At 45.1% G+C, this 12,863-nt stretch overlaps 1 protein-coding gene across 1 annotated transcript; it reads left to right on the top strand.

The window, feature by feature from the left end:
* Window positions 1-2,580: 2,580 nt before the first annotated feature.
* Window positions 2,581-7,617, top strand: lratd2a (LRAT domain containing 2a). The gene is made up of 2 exons (XM_076139592.1): window positions 2,581-2,898; window positions 2,986-7,617. Exon 2 carries the CDS (start codon window positions 3,173-3,175, stop codon window positions 3,992-3,994), a length of 822 nt encoding a protein of 273 aa, XP_075995707.1. The 5' UTR covers window positions 2,581-2,898; window positions 2,986-3,172; the 3' UTR covers window positions 3,995-7,617.
* Window positions 7,618-12,863: the final 5,246 nt, after the last annotated feature.

Raw genomic sequence — 12,863 nt, 5'->3', positions numbered from 1 at the left:
TAGTTGGTATAGCTGCAGTACTTGGTCACCCCAGATATCCCCATCCTCCACAACAGTGTTTAAAAAAATGCTAGTTTTATATGTCAACCTATATTTTAGGAAATCTTTGTTGTAGCTTGTGAAATGGGACTGTGAATATCATTGACTGAACAATTATGATGACAATGATCTTGTAATTAAATGGGTAAAAACAAAAGAAAGTGACATTCCTCTAATACGCCCGCCCTCCCTCCATCCTGACGCCATGTCCCCTGTTCTCCAGAGATACATGTTATTATTACAAATACATATGTACAAAGTATATGAAAATATAAATAAATATGTAATAAGAAAAACATCTTTTTCCTCCCTAACAATGTTCACATGTGTTTTTCCTAATATGCATTTTTAATGTTTTCTACTTGGACTTCACTCAGAGCACTGACTCAAGCCCCCTCTGGCTTTGAGTCGTAGCCAATCACATTACACGATATTAAGCCGTACGTGGTTGATGTTTTCCAAGCCAGGTGGAACAGATGGTGCGCAAGACCCAGCGCTCCGGATGCTCTGTCCATCTGCCTCGTGTAGGCACTTGTTCAACTCGCCTCGGATTTAAATGGACACTGAATTTAAAAAGACAACAACAATTATGTCTGATGCGTTCATCTGAAGCTTCCAAAGTCGGTACGAAACCCACGTAGCAAGGAGATGAAAAAGAAGAAGTAGTCTGAGGCAGTTTGTGTCTGTGTGCCCCGAGCTGTGCCCCCACCGGACAGGTGCAGCCGTACCTAATTGACTGTGTCTCCCAGGTCTCCCTGCTCCAGTAATTTCCCAGCACCACAAATTACAGTGTGTCACCAGAGGCCTCCAGGGGCATAAAGTGGGTCATGCCCCCCGAGGACATGAAGCTCCAATAAGCGGTCAAATGGACTACACATCAGAACTCAAAGAGCTGACATCTTTTCTTGCATGCTCGGGTGAAAACCCTCCTGCTCCAGTAAGTCGGGCTGGGTTCAGGCAGGAAACTTGTTATTTTTGACTCCTTGTTCTGATGCTGCTATAAGACTTCAGGCTGCAATGGGAGAAAAGTTTTTGCATGTATTGAAAATGTCTATTTAAAAACATTTCTTTTTTTTTAAATAGACCTGAATGTGTTTTACTCTGACATTCCTCAATCTGAGTTTATCACCGTTACCTACATGACTTCCTCTCAGATAATGTTCTACTGATTCATTGTGGATCCTTATATAGTAATTTCAGGATGTAAAATATTGACAGAGAACTTTATTTTGAATCCTGTGACCCAAATTGAATCTTATTACCCAGGAAAACCTTTCGGTCTGGATCACCGTGTGTGACCCTGCTGAAATAAAGCTCTGCCTCCCAACCTGTTCACCTGACGCTCTTAAGCAGCACTGCCACATGTCTTCAGTGGCCTCCTTTCTAATCTGCTGTTTGGTAGCAGCTAAAGCCTGCTGCCTGTTCAAACCAGATGGGTCAAGTGTATATTTCCCAGTAAGCACAATTCCATAAAAGTATAGTTTTGCAGCTAGTTTGGGTTTGATTAGCCTGCCAAGCTTGTTTACTGGTAACACAATGCCCTTCCATCCCTCTTCCTCTCTTTGGCCACATGCTTGCCTCTACACGCGTCAGACACACTTCAGCTTTCCTCTGCCTCTCCCTGGGCTCTCACTCACTATCACACACTTCCAGGACAGGTGTTTTCACACACAGGCTGCTGCAGTGTACCATTTTTGGGACATAGTGCTCACGATGCCCTTGCCTGTGGGATACAGTGGTGAGAAAATAGCCCATAAGCGAGAACGAGTCTGGGCAGGCCAGCAGCTACAACACACATAATAGAGACATTATGGTCCCAACAGCAGAGGAGAAGGAGCAAATGACTGCAGCTGCAGTTCACTCAAGGACAGAGGTGGTCAACATAGTTTGACTATGTGGGACCCTGCACACAGTAGATTGGTGTGACAGCCTCCAATCACATAATGAAGCCTGCTTACTCTGCATTTCACAGATGGAATATAATCAAATATGCCAATACAGTTTTGTATTGGTATTTTACTACTTCAAATTTTGGAGTCTTCCTATACGACTCCACTACACTTCAATGGGATTACTTTGCTTTTTTTCTCCCTCCTACATTCAGTACTTTGTAGATTAAAAATTTATATCCATCTTTAAAAAGGATGATACGATATTACCTTTGTGAGGTTAAAACGTTGTATCTTAAAAATGTCAACATATCAGGAACTCCCTTGTATCATCTTCTTATTGTATTTCTGATATTATCCAACAAGTTCATTTTAGTGGACAGTATACATTATTGTTCATTGTACTTTTGATCCTACTGCTACTAATACTAGAACTACGTTCACTTTTATTTCAATTTTAGTATTTAGTATTCATATTTAGTATTGTAACATTGGTTCACTTAAATGATCTTTACTTATCCAGTCACCGTCTTCTTTGTCTTTTATTACATGGATGTTAATGTATAGCATCGCCATGAAGAATAATAAAAAATAATAAGTAATCTGAGGTCTAATTTCATTTAAAGGGAGAATTTCCTCCAAAGTTCCTTCGGTAAATAAAGATAAATAATATAACTCCAAGTTTCGCTGTGAGGAGAAGTATTAAACTATCAAAGGGGCGGCAGTGAAAATGACGCGCACTTCCGCTTTAAAAGCAGAGCCGAGTGGAGCCGCAGGGTCGCTGTGGCGATGCTGAAGCCGCATATCAGCCTCCAGATCACCGCCGGAGCTCTGCCAGCGCGGCGGAGCGCGACCCGCGGTGCACACACACGCAGCAGCGGCATACAAGCGGCGAGGATCGGCACCGCCATTCTGTAAGACTTTCCTTTGTTCCAGCCGGAGGACGGAACTTTACGCAGGGAAACAGCAGGTGACTCTCCGCGGCTCCACCTGAGGGATTACTGGAAACCAGTTTCCATTGTGCTCACAGTTCCACTTGTTGATGGCTCTCTTACAGGTTGTCCCCGCGGCCGCAGCACGGAGGTCTTCCTCTGCGTAATTTGTGGAAGTAACAGCGGACGGAGTTGTGCTGTGTAATATGATGGAGGTCTGCGCTGACATTTGGTGGTGATGTTTCGCGGCTGGTGAAAGCTTCGGCGTCGGGATCGTGTTACAGGCTGAGCGGCGGCGGCGGCGGCGGCATCATGGGGAACCAGGTGGACAAGCTGTCACATTTAAGTTACGCAGAAGTTCCCACCGTGGATCCTAATGGCGTGGACACGGAGGAAGGTCCGCGGATCGGTGTTTCGTACATATTTACCAGCGACGACGACGAGCTGGAGGACGGCGGCGCGGTGGATGGCACCGATAAGGACCAGAATCAGGAAGAGAGCTACGACCGGCGCGACGAGGTGGAGTGCGCCGTCTACTACAGGGATGAATGCATCTACCAGAAGAGCTCCAAGTGCGCAGAGCTGGAGGTTTACTCCCCGGAGAACCTGCTCAACAACTGCAAAGCCGGGGACTTGGTCGAGTTCGTGGCTAATGGCAAGTACCCGCACTGGGCCGTGTACGTGGGGGACTTCCAGGTGGTCCACCTGCACCGATCGGAGGTGAAGAACAGCTTCCTGACCGACGCGAGTCAGGGGAGGAGGTGCAGGATTGTCAACGACCTGTACAAATTCAAAGCCCTGGGCCCGGATATGGTGGTGCAGAACGCGATGGAACAAGTGGGTTTGAAGGACCGAGAGCTGAGCTGGAGGAACTCCGAGTCCTTCGCAGCCTGGTGCCGGTTCGGCAAGCGAGAGTTCAAAATGGGTGGAGAGATCCGGATAGGCAAGCAGCCGTACAGACTGAAGGTGCTGGTGTCGGACAAACACTTACACGTGTTGGAGTTCCAGAGTTTGGAGGACATGATCATGGAGAAGAGGAGGAACGATCACCTCGGCAGGACAGCCGTGCTGCAGGAGCTCTCCACGCATTTCACCAGCGTGGAGGAGGTGAAAAGTGAGCCAGAAGCTCCGTGATGCCGGCACGGAGAGGAGACAGTCTGCTTTGATCTATAGCAAGCCTTCATCACCCCTCATCTTCATCGGAGCACACGTCATCTTTACTTGAATATCGTCCTTATTTTCGGATACACTTTGCTCCATTTGTAGAAGTCTAGAACGATGCCAATGCCTTAAAGCCACGATCCTCCACATCCTCTCAATTAGAATGGCTGTAGCAATTATGAATTCATTTTTCATTTTTTATCTCAAACTGAATTCAATTAGGGTGATATATGCGTGTGTGTGTGTGTGTGTGTGTGTGTACCTCCAACAACCACAGAGAATGTGTAGTGTTCTAATTGCCTTATACAAGCCTGGGACTGTCATAAAGCTGTCATGTGTGTGACTACTGTGACCGTTTCCCTATTCCGTATATGTGTGTGTTCCGTTACCTGATCCTTGTGTGGTTCAACTTCACCCTTCAGCTCACACACATACATCGAGAGAGAGAAAGAGAAGTGTCAGAGCTGAATATATGAAGGTTTAAGGGGGGGAATCTCACACCAGCACCTTTGGGACATGCAGCGTTCCACAGTGCTGGACATGTCGGGATGGATGTACCAAAAGTTGAAAAGTCGAGTAAACCATGATTCCGCTTTTTGAACTTTCTTGAGTCTTGTTGTTTATCCTGTCGCATTTGTATTGAGTTACGCATGTGTAAAGAGATTCATCAGGTTTGGAGAAGTAGCTCCCTGTACATCTTTAATTCATCTAAGGGCTCATGCTGATGTTTCCATGTGACATCCAAGAGGATTGTCAGGTGTCATTTACTGGATCGTGCCAATATTTAGAATACGAGGATAATCAGATTGTCTTTTGTTTTTCTTTTATAGTCTGCTGTTTGAAAAAAAGATTTCACAATCTGTTCTTTTATTGTCTCAAGCCCCTGGTGTTCTGGCTCCAGGGTGTATAAACACAGCTGATGGAAGAACACGTGACGTTCAGGGGCGACTGGGATATATTTCATGTTTTTGTTTCAAATAGTTCACAATCATCGCTTATTGGACTGCCGTGAGGAGCAATCCAGATCTTTAATCTCACTAAGTGAAACGTATGGGCCTCTGCGCCTCACCAATGTGGCTCTAGCTTGAGGTGGATCGCCATGGTAACCTTTACACTGCAGGGCTGAGCTGCTCTCGGGCAGTTGGGGTAATCCGACTCTCTCAAAATGTCATATTTTCTAACGCCTGCTCTCTCACCAATCACCTCTCTGGATATAAAAGGGAGTCATGATTCCCGTAGGCTGTGTTGTCCCTAATGGAGTGAAAGGGGGGAGAAGCTGGAGAAGGCCCATGAAAATTCCTGTAAGATGAGTTAATTAACAAAAGGGGCCCAAAGCCATATTCACCCAGGAGGCCCAGGACTCCTATAGTGACCCTAAACCACAGGAGCCCTATACTGCAAGTCACCGAGGAGCCATAAAGGGACGATGTCATTAAACCCGACGAACATTTTCCTCATTAAAATATGACTGACTGACTAACATATAGCAGGTGACCTCAATGCCTGAAGTATAAACTGTTGACATTTGTTGCATTGTTGCATTGTCTTTGTGGGAATCCTGGCTGGGACTTGAGGTAGCCAGCCGCCGTTGTGTTTAGTCGCAGTTTCAGGAGCTCAAATGTTTCTTATAACTAAATGTTACAAGCCTGACACTTGATTTACAACTCAAAGCTTTCTGAGATATTCAAGACAGAATTTAGGAAAACTTTTGCATTATTGTTGCATAATGCCAAACAACAAACACAGGGATTATCTACTCAGCTTGTGCCATCAACCAGTGAAGGAGAGAATATGCTCATTTTCTCCTTTTACCACAAACCTCAATTGCATCTTTCAAAAAAAAAAAGAACCCTTTAAAAGCTGCATTGTTGTACTGTGATGTTCTGCTGCCCCCAAGGCCAATAGAATGAAGACAAACTACTATCGCCATTTGAGCCACAATTTATAATCATGTAGACTGTAGAGTCGTCTTAGACAGCCTGCCAGAGTGATGAATGTTCTCTCATAATTACCACTGGGGTGTTTTTGCTCTGGGTTTAGACAAATATCGACCATACTGCTTCACTCTCTGTGTGCCGGAGCTTATTTTTATGCAAAATTGTAATTAAATTAGAATGCAGGAACTCTTTCTGAGAGTCTTGTCCAACTACAAACCATTCTTGATTCTATTTAATCTTTTCAGATTGAACTAAGAGACATTTAACTATTCAGGACAGCAGCTGGTACTGAGTGTGCTGCTGTAGCTGCAAAGTGGCAATATGTTGTGATGTATAGATGAGGGGAATGATGTTGCCTCGTGTGTGTGTGTGTGTGTGTGTGTGTGTGTGTGTGTGTGTGTGTCCCAAACAACCCTGCACAGGATGAAACGGTGGTGAGAATGGATGGATGGAGAATTTCTCAAGAATTTGATGCAGCGTAGATGAAGCTTGATCGCTCGTACAGATGAACGCATGAGGCTTCAGATCCAACACAACTGAAGTGGGTGTTTTATTTCTTAGATCTTATCTGAGCTGGTCCGCACACCAAAGCAGCAGCCAGCCAGCCAGCACTCACTGTCTCATGTGTGTGTGTGTCGGAGTGAATGAATGAATGATGCATGGAGAGCACAGAGGCCTGCCCAGGACCAAAGCCTGCACGCTGCTGTTACTCTTTATGTTCTTCTACAACATAGGGCACTAATGAACTGACGAGATTAGCGGCATCGTGCGAGAGATCATCAGATTGGAATTCTTTTGCCGCCGTGCTTCAATGAGAAGGATCAAGGATGTATTTATAGCGTTTGCAGAGGAATAACAAGCCTTGTTAATGTGGTGTTATCCTCACCAACCCCTGTGGGTGTGATTGTGTTTACTGTCTCTGCACATCTACCGTACAGGCACAGCTACCACGTAAACACTCCAATTAGAGACTAAAACATCACAATTAGGAGCGATTTATCTGATTTTTATTAGTTGCTTATGTCTATGTTTCTAGATATGAGGTTGATGTTACTCAGGCGAGGCTCTGGGGTTCATGCCGAGTCAAACAAACGAGCTCTCCATACCCTTAGATATGAGCTGACATCCTATAATCAAGGACTCAGGCTAGAAAACTGAGTAATAAAGAAACAATGCCATTAGTTCCATCGTAAAACAAATCCTGGTGCTGTTTCCTGGAATCATGAGGGCAACATGAACACACCACATCTCCATCAAAGTAAACAATCAAGGAAATTAAAAGCCCTAATCTAAAACACAACATGGAGGCTCATCCTGGGTCTCGGCTTTATTGTCTCCCCGAAAAAGGCAATTAGGCGTTATTTAGTTCATTAATCTTCTCAAGCTGCACTCCAGCAATTGTGCACGTTTTAGGTCTAGGATCTCACTCAGGTTGGCAGGTCCTTTGTGGACAAACAAGAGAGGATGTCGGGGGGCGTTAGGGGAGTTTGGGGTGATTAAAGCTGCGGTGCTGGGAGTGAGAAACGGCCACTGGCAGATGCAACACAGCCTCGCTTTGTGTCATTTGAGTCATATACCAGGAGAAAATACCCGCCGGTCAGAGGACAATGGCCGCGGTCTGATGTCATACTCTGCCCGGTAACTCAGTGTGTTGTACAAGTTGATGGAAAAAAAGGAAGACAAAGGATAGAATTGCTTGTTTTAGCCTGGAATTGAAATGGTTGATTGATTACCTGCTGAGTCAAGGTTAAGGCATGAACAGGAACGTGACAGAGACACACTGATCTGTACTTTGCATGTCTGTGACATGAATTTATGATTCGTTCAGACTCAGTGCCTCATACCCCTTGAGCAGGACACTGCTTCATTACTATTAAACTGAGTGAGATATACAAATTCTCTCACCATTTTGATTCCCCAGTGCAGTCTGCAGAGTCTGCCTGAATCCTGCCTGAGGCTGTGGTCATGGAGGTCCACACACACACACACACACACACACACACACACACACACACACACACACACAGGTGGCTTGTTATTGTCTGTTGATGTAAAATACCTGCACCTGTTATCATATTATGATATAAATTCAAGATATTTTCACTCAACATTTGTTTTTTATTATGAACATTAATGCCTGATGGTTAATCTGCTAATATTTTAACATTCATATAATGTAGATATATTCTTGTACACTTCAAACTACCGTGTCATATTAAAATGTGCTGCTGAGAATTCACTTAAGTCATTAAATTAAATTAAATTATATTTTTGCTGTGTTAGGTCCCAGGTTGTTATTATTGTTCTGAAGTTGTTCTGGTTGGTTACTGAAATGATTATGATTACTTTTTAACGTGCAATCCCAAACTCACCTGATGACGTCAGCCCGGCGCGCACGTGAGCGACATTAAGAGGAACCAGAGAACTGGGTTTGAGCTAAATAGGCTAAATATGTTGGAAAAAAGCAAAATATGAAACATTAGCCTCGTGTAACAGGACCAGTTGCTGTTTGGGATCTTTGGAAAGCTTCTGGATCCTGGAGCCTCCGGGATTGTTTTGGATCAGTTTGTGGCGTGTTTGTTTGGATCCAAACACGCGGGAGAGCGCAGAGTGTCATCGCAGTCATTCGGTGAGCAGCGTGATGTGTTTCGTGAAAATTGTAATTTCCGTATCTGTTATTTTTCACATTGTTCGGGCGAAGCTGAGAAATTGTTCGTGTTTGGTATAAATGGGTTTCATGGGGTTGTTAATGCATCTCTCTCTCTCTCTCTCTCTCTCTCTCTCTCTCGTCTTTGGCTTTGAACCTTCAACCTCAAGCACCTCTGCCAGCAGGAGTTCAAACACCAGCTGCAGAAACTCACACCCCAATAATAAATCTAACCCAGTCTAACTCAACCCGGCACCGTCTGGTTCAGGTCAGCCTCTGGTTCTTTGTCACTTTGAGATGAATGGATCCAGTGTTGACTGTGGACCCCAGTGACATTAATTAAGCTGATTTAAACTGCTTTTAAAAGGCATTTATTTAGTCATTAACCAGCTTTTTATTGCGCGTTCCATCAATTCAGGTTTACTGAAGCTGTCCACCTTTAACTATACAGCGCTGCCATGCATTCATCATGTTTATGTAGATATTATTGAAGTAGAAACTCCCTATGTTAGTGGCTGATGTGATGCAAAGGCTGGCAAATTTACACACTGTGACTGAACGATAAAACATTTTATTTACGCCACTGAGCTGATGAATTGCAGGACAGGAGGGCAGAGCGTGAGGGTCAAAGGGCACGAACGGTAGCCGGGCGTTACCTTATCTCTGTGTACACAGCTGATATCGACACACAGACTCCCACTCTGTGTGTGTGTACTTGGACTTCAGGGACGTCTAACTTCTCTCTTTGTTGTTTTGCATTTTGCAGCTCTTACCTGCACATCTGGATGTTAGTTAGTTTGGGAATAATGTCCCTTTACTGTGGTGTAATGATCCTGATTTGCTTTGTCTTCTCTTGGTTATTCTCTGAAAGCCGAAGTGTCTCCCTTAATTCTGTCTCGCCCTGTGTAAAATTGTGAAAGTAACGCCAGACGAGGATGAGATGGCAAATGTTTTATCGTCTGGAGATGTTGCATAAGTTTCCTGCAGCATACACTGACACACACACACACACACACACACACACACACACACACTGCGGGGGAAAGTGGATTATGTCTAAGATGAATCAGAGCTCTGCGTCATTAACTTATGTTCTGCATACATTTACAGATGCTGGAGTGAGGAGTGTGTTTTCACTCCCGCCCCCAGCGCCTAAACATCTCAGATCAGAGTCGACTGTATCATCAGTGTGTCGCTGAATGATATGTAATGGTGTGATGTAATGTGCTCCTTTGCATGACATCTTCAGGCGCAGAAGAGATCCACAGCGTTTTGTGTATTAAACTCTGTCGGCTCGAATCCCTCTCGGCTGTTTTGGGGGCGTCTGAAATCTTCCGAGCGTTTGTTGGTGTTCAGAGGCAGTTTAAAGTAACAGGGGAGCTTACATGAAAGGGTAATGAGTGTGAAGGAGGTGCTCCAAATCGATTTGCATTCAGCCTCTCCCTCCTGCAGCTATGATTTCGCGTTCTCCAACAAATAAACAGCAACTTTCACGAGGCTGCCTGGGTAATTACTTGTTCAAAGTGCGACGCTCTTGAAAGCCTGGAAATTTGTACCGCGTCACGTCGGCAGTTTTCATATTAGTTAAGAAGGCATGAGGCTTTGTCCTGACTGAAGAAGGTAATTTTCACACTTATAACTCCATGTTTATGCTTTTAGCGGCCTCGTGCAAACTGATGCTCGACGCCTCTCTGCCATGATTAATATGAGGCAACAAGTCAGTACAGATTTGAAGTAGTCATACTTTAGGATTCTACAGATATCCTTGCATCTTCACATGCTTGACTGCTGTATTGTTTATTTCTGTAAGATCAAATCTGAATCCAGGACTTTTACCTCTAATGATGTTTTAAGTACTTCCTCCATCACTGTGCCACGCCAAAGACTTAGAGCATCTTTATACAAACACGCGTCTCTTGCGTCGTCATTTTCAAGGTCATAACCCAAACGTTCCCCCTGCTCCTCACACACTCACACACTCGGCTGTGTCATATTCTCCCCAGCTCCCGCTGAAACGCAGCATATTGGCCGTATCATTTTAATGGCAGATGGAGTGTAGTAGATTGGTAGATTGTGGAGCAGCAGAGCCCCCCCCGCCCTCTCTCTCTCTCGCTCTCTGTCTCTCTCTCTCTCTTTCTCTTTCTCTTTCTCTTTCTCTCTCTCTCTTCTCCTGGCTCCTGCAGACAGCTGAGGACCTGCACTAACTGGCACATGGCATCTGTCTGGAGATCAGGGGACCGAGGTGTTGCTCTGAATGTGCTCCCCTATCCTCTCCATGGTTGAATATGCGCAGCAGGCTGATCAATCACACACACACACGCAAGGCTCCGGGGCATCTCGTGCCGTTTCTTTTCTCTTTTTCCCCCCCATTTGGGTTGAGGGATCAGGAAAGGGGGAGATGATCCCACACCTGCTGATGCTGTTTTAGGAGGAAGAGCCTTTTGAATTCTTGATAATCAGCGGGGACTGGGCAGGCCCCTGGTGACTTAATCAGCTACTGGAGCTCATCATTCTCGTCTCGGCTTGCACAGTTAAGGGTTCGCCTTACCTGTCTCCTCCGAGAGGCCATTTGTTCAGATACAGTGTCAGTCCGGTGAGCTTCCTTTACTAATGATTCCACGGCAGGTTGAGGCGCTGTCACTAACAAGATTGCCAAACGGGAGAATTGACTCCTCTGGAATGTTTCTGTGCTGTACATTCTGCAGGAGAGGTTTCACTCTGTGTGTTATGTGGCGAGTCATTATTCATGATTTTTTATTTTTTTGGTGTAAGCTTCCTGTGTTCAATCCCCGCGACTCTCTGCTCCTTGATCTGGGTTCCTGTCTGGGGAGCGCATTAGGGCGAATGAGTGTCAAACGTACTAATTGGTGCTCATTTGCATAAATCTGTGGTTTCCAGATGCCAGGAGAGAAGCGAGCGAAGATCACAGCTGGCCGAGGCTAAGGGTCACCGCTAGTGAGTGAACTTTGACCTCTAACTCCGTGGCTCTGCATCCAAAAAGGTATTTCATTTTTCAGATTCCTCCTGTTTAATGTCACAACTGACATGTCTGAATGAAGGGGGGGCGGGGGGGGAATCTCTTCTCCCGCTGGTTGGAAGAGAGAGAGAGAGAGCGAGCAGGTGATTGATTGACAGAGGCTGATTCAGATTCATGCCTCTGGTCCTCACCGTGCGGTCCGGCTCCTTGCAAGTCTTTTTCACACCTCAACCTTGAGACATGATACAGAATGAGGCGATGTGCTGAGCGGCTGCAGGAACAGTGGAGAATGAGAACAATAGCACATCTGTTGGAAGGAATAAGACGCCAAAACAGTTCAGACATCGTCAAAGACAGTGGAGCAGAACAACCTTTGTGTTGAATTATTGCTGAGGCCTCGTCTGACACTATTTCACATTGTGCTCAAGGATGAGAAATATTTCTGCCACTCGTATTTGGTTTTCAAAATACTTTAGACACTGTTGCTCTTTGGTTCCGACAACGTTTCACATTTAGTTTGTAGCCTTTAAAGTGAAAAGAACAAGGTTTTCATGAGCTACACACACATTTGTCTTTTCTTATTTTTTGAAGGACTTTTCCGGTTTGCATTCCCAAAAAGTGAATCCATTTTCAGTGTCAGCGTCGTGTGTGTATGTGTGTATGTGTGTGAGTGTGTAACGATACGTCATGAGCATAGAGCGTCCAGATGCTCCTGCAGCAGCACGTTTCCCGGTGTGTTATGTGACCTTAAGTCATCCCCAAACCTGGCCTGGTGGCTGGCGACCTGTGTGAACCGTGGAAGTGTGGAGACAAAATGCTTTGTCTAATCTGCATGAAAGCATGTAAGCGAGAAACATTTGACAGAGGGAGATTGTGCCTCTAAAGAGAAACCCGCTGGATATAATCGTTCATTTTTTACCAATTTTCCTCCACTCCGCCGACTGTAAAGTGGAATAGCGGGGCCGTCCCCTCGGTGCTGGTGGGAGACAGCTGCATTCTCCAAGCTCCTCACTGTGAAAGTCTTTAAATAACCTGGCAGGGTGCAGGATTCACTTAGCGTGTCATTTGTTATACGCACAAGAAAACCAGACAATCAGGAAGCAACATTTTTAACATCAGTGACAAAATGGGAGAAATGGAATGGCAGCACTTTGTGGCCATTATGGTGACTACAGTACGGACCTCATATCTGGAAATGGAAATAATCTAGCCACCTTCATTTCAATACACTGAGTGTGTTTGCTGTGTGATGCGTTCAGGCCACCTGCAGTGCGTTTAAGG

The sequence above is a fragment of the Genypterus blacodes genome, unplaced genomic scaffold (assembly GCF_046128005.1).
Source record: "Genypterus blacodes isolate CSIRO-AG114 ecotype Tasmania unplaced genomic scaffold, CSIRO-AGI_Gbla_v1 ptg000438l_1, whole genome shotgun sequence".
In the NCBI taxonomy this organism is placed as follows: Eukaryota; Metazoa; Chordata; class Actinopteri; order Ophidiiformes; family Ophidiidae; genus Genypterus; species Genypterus blacodes.
The sequence above is the reverse complement of the archived record's forward strand: the minus strand, read 5'-3'. Positions and strand labels throughout refer to the sequence as shown.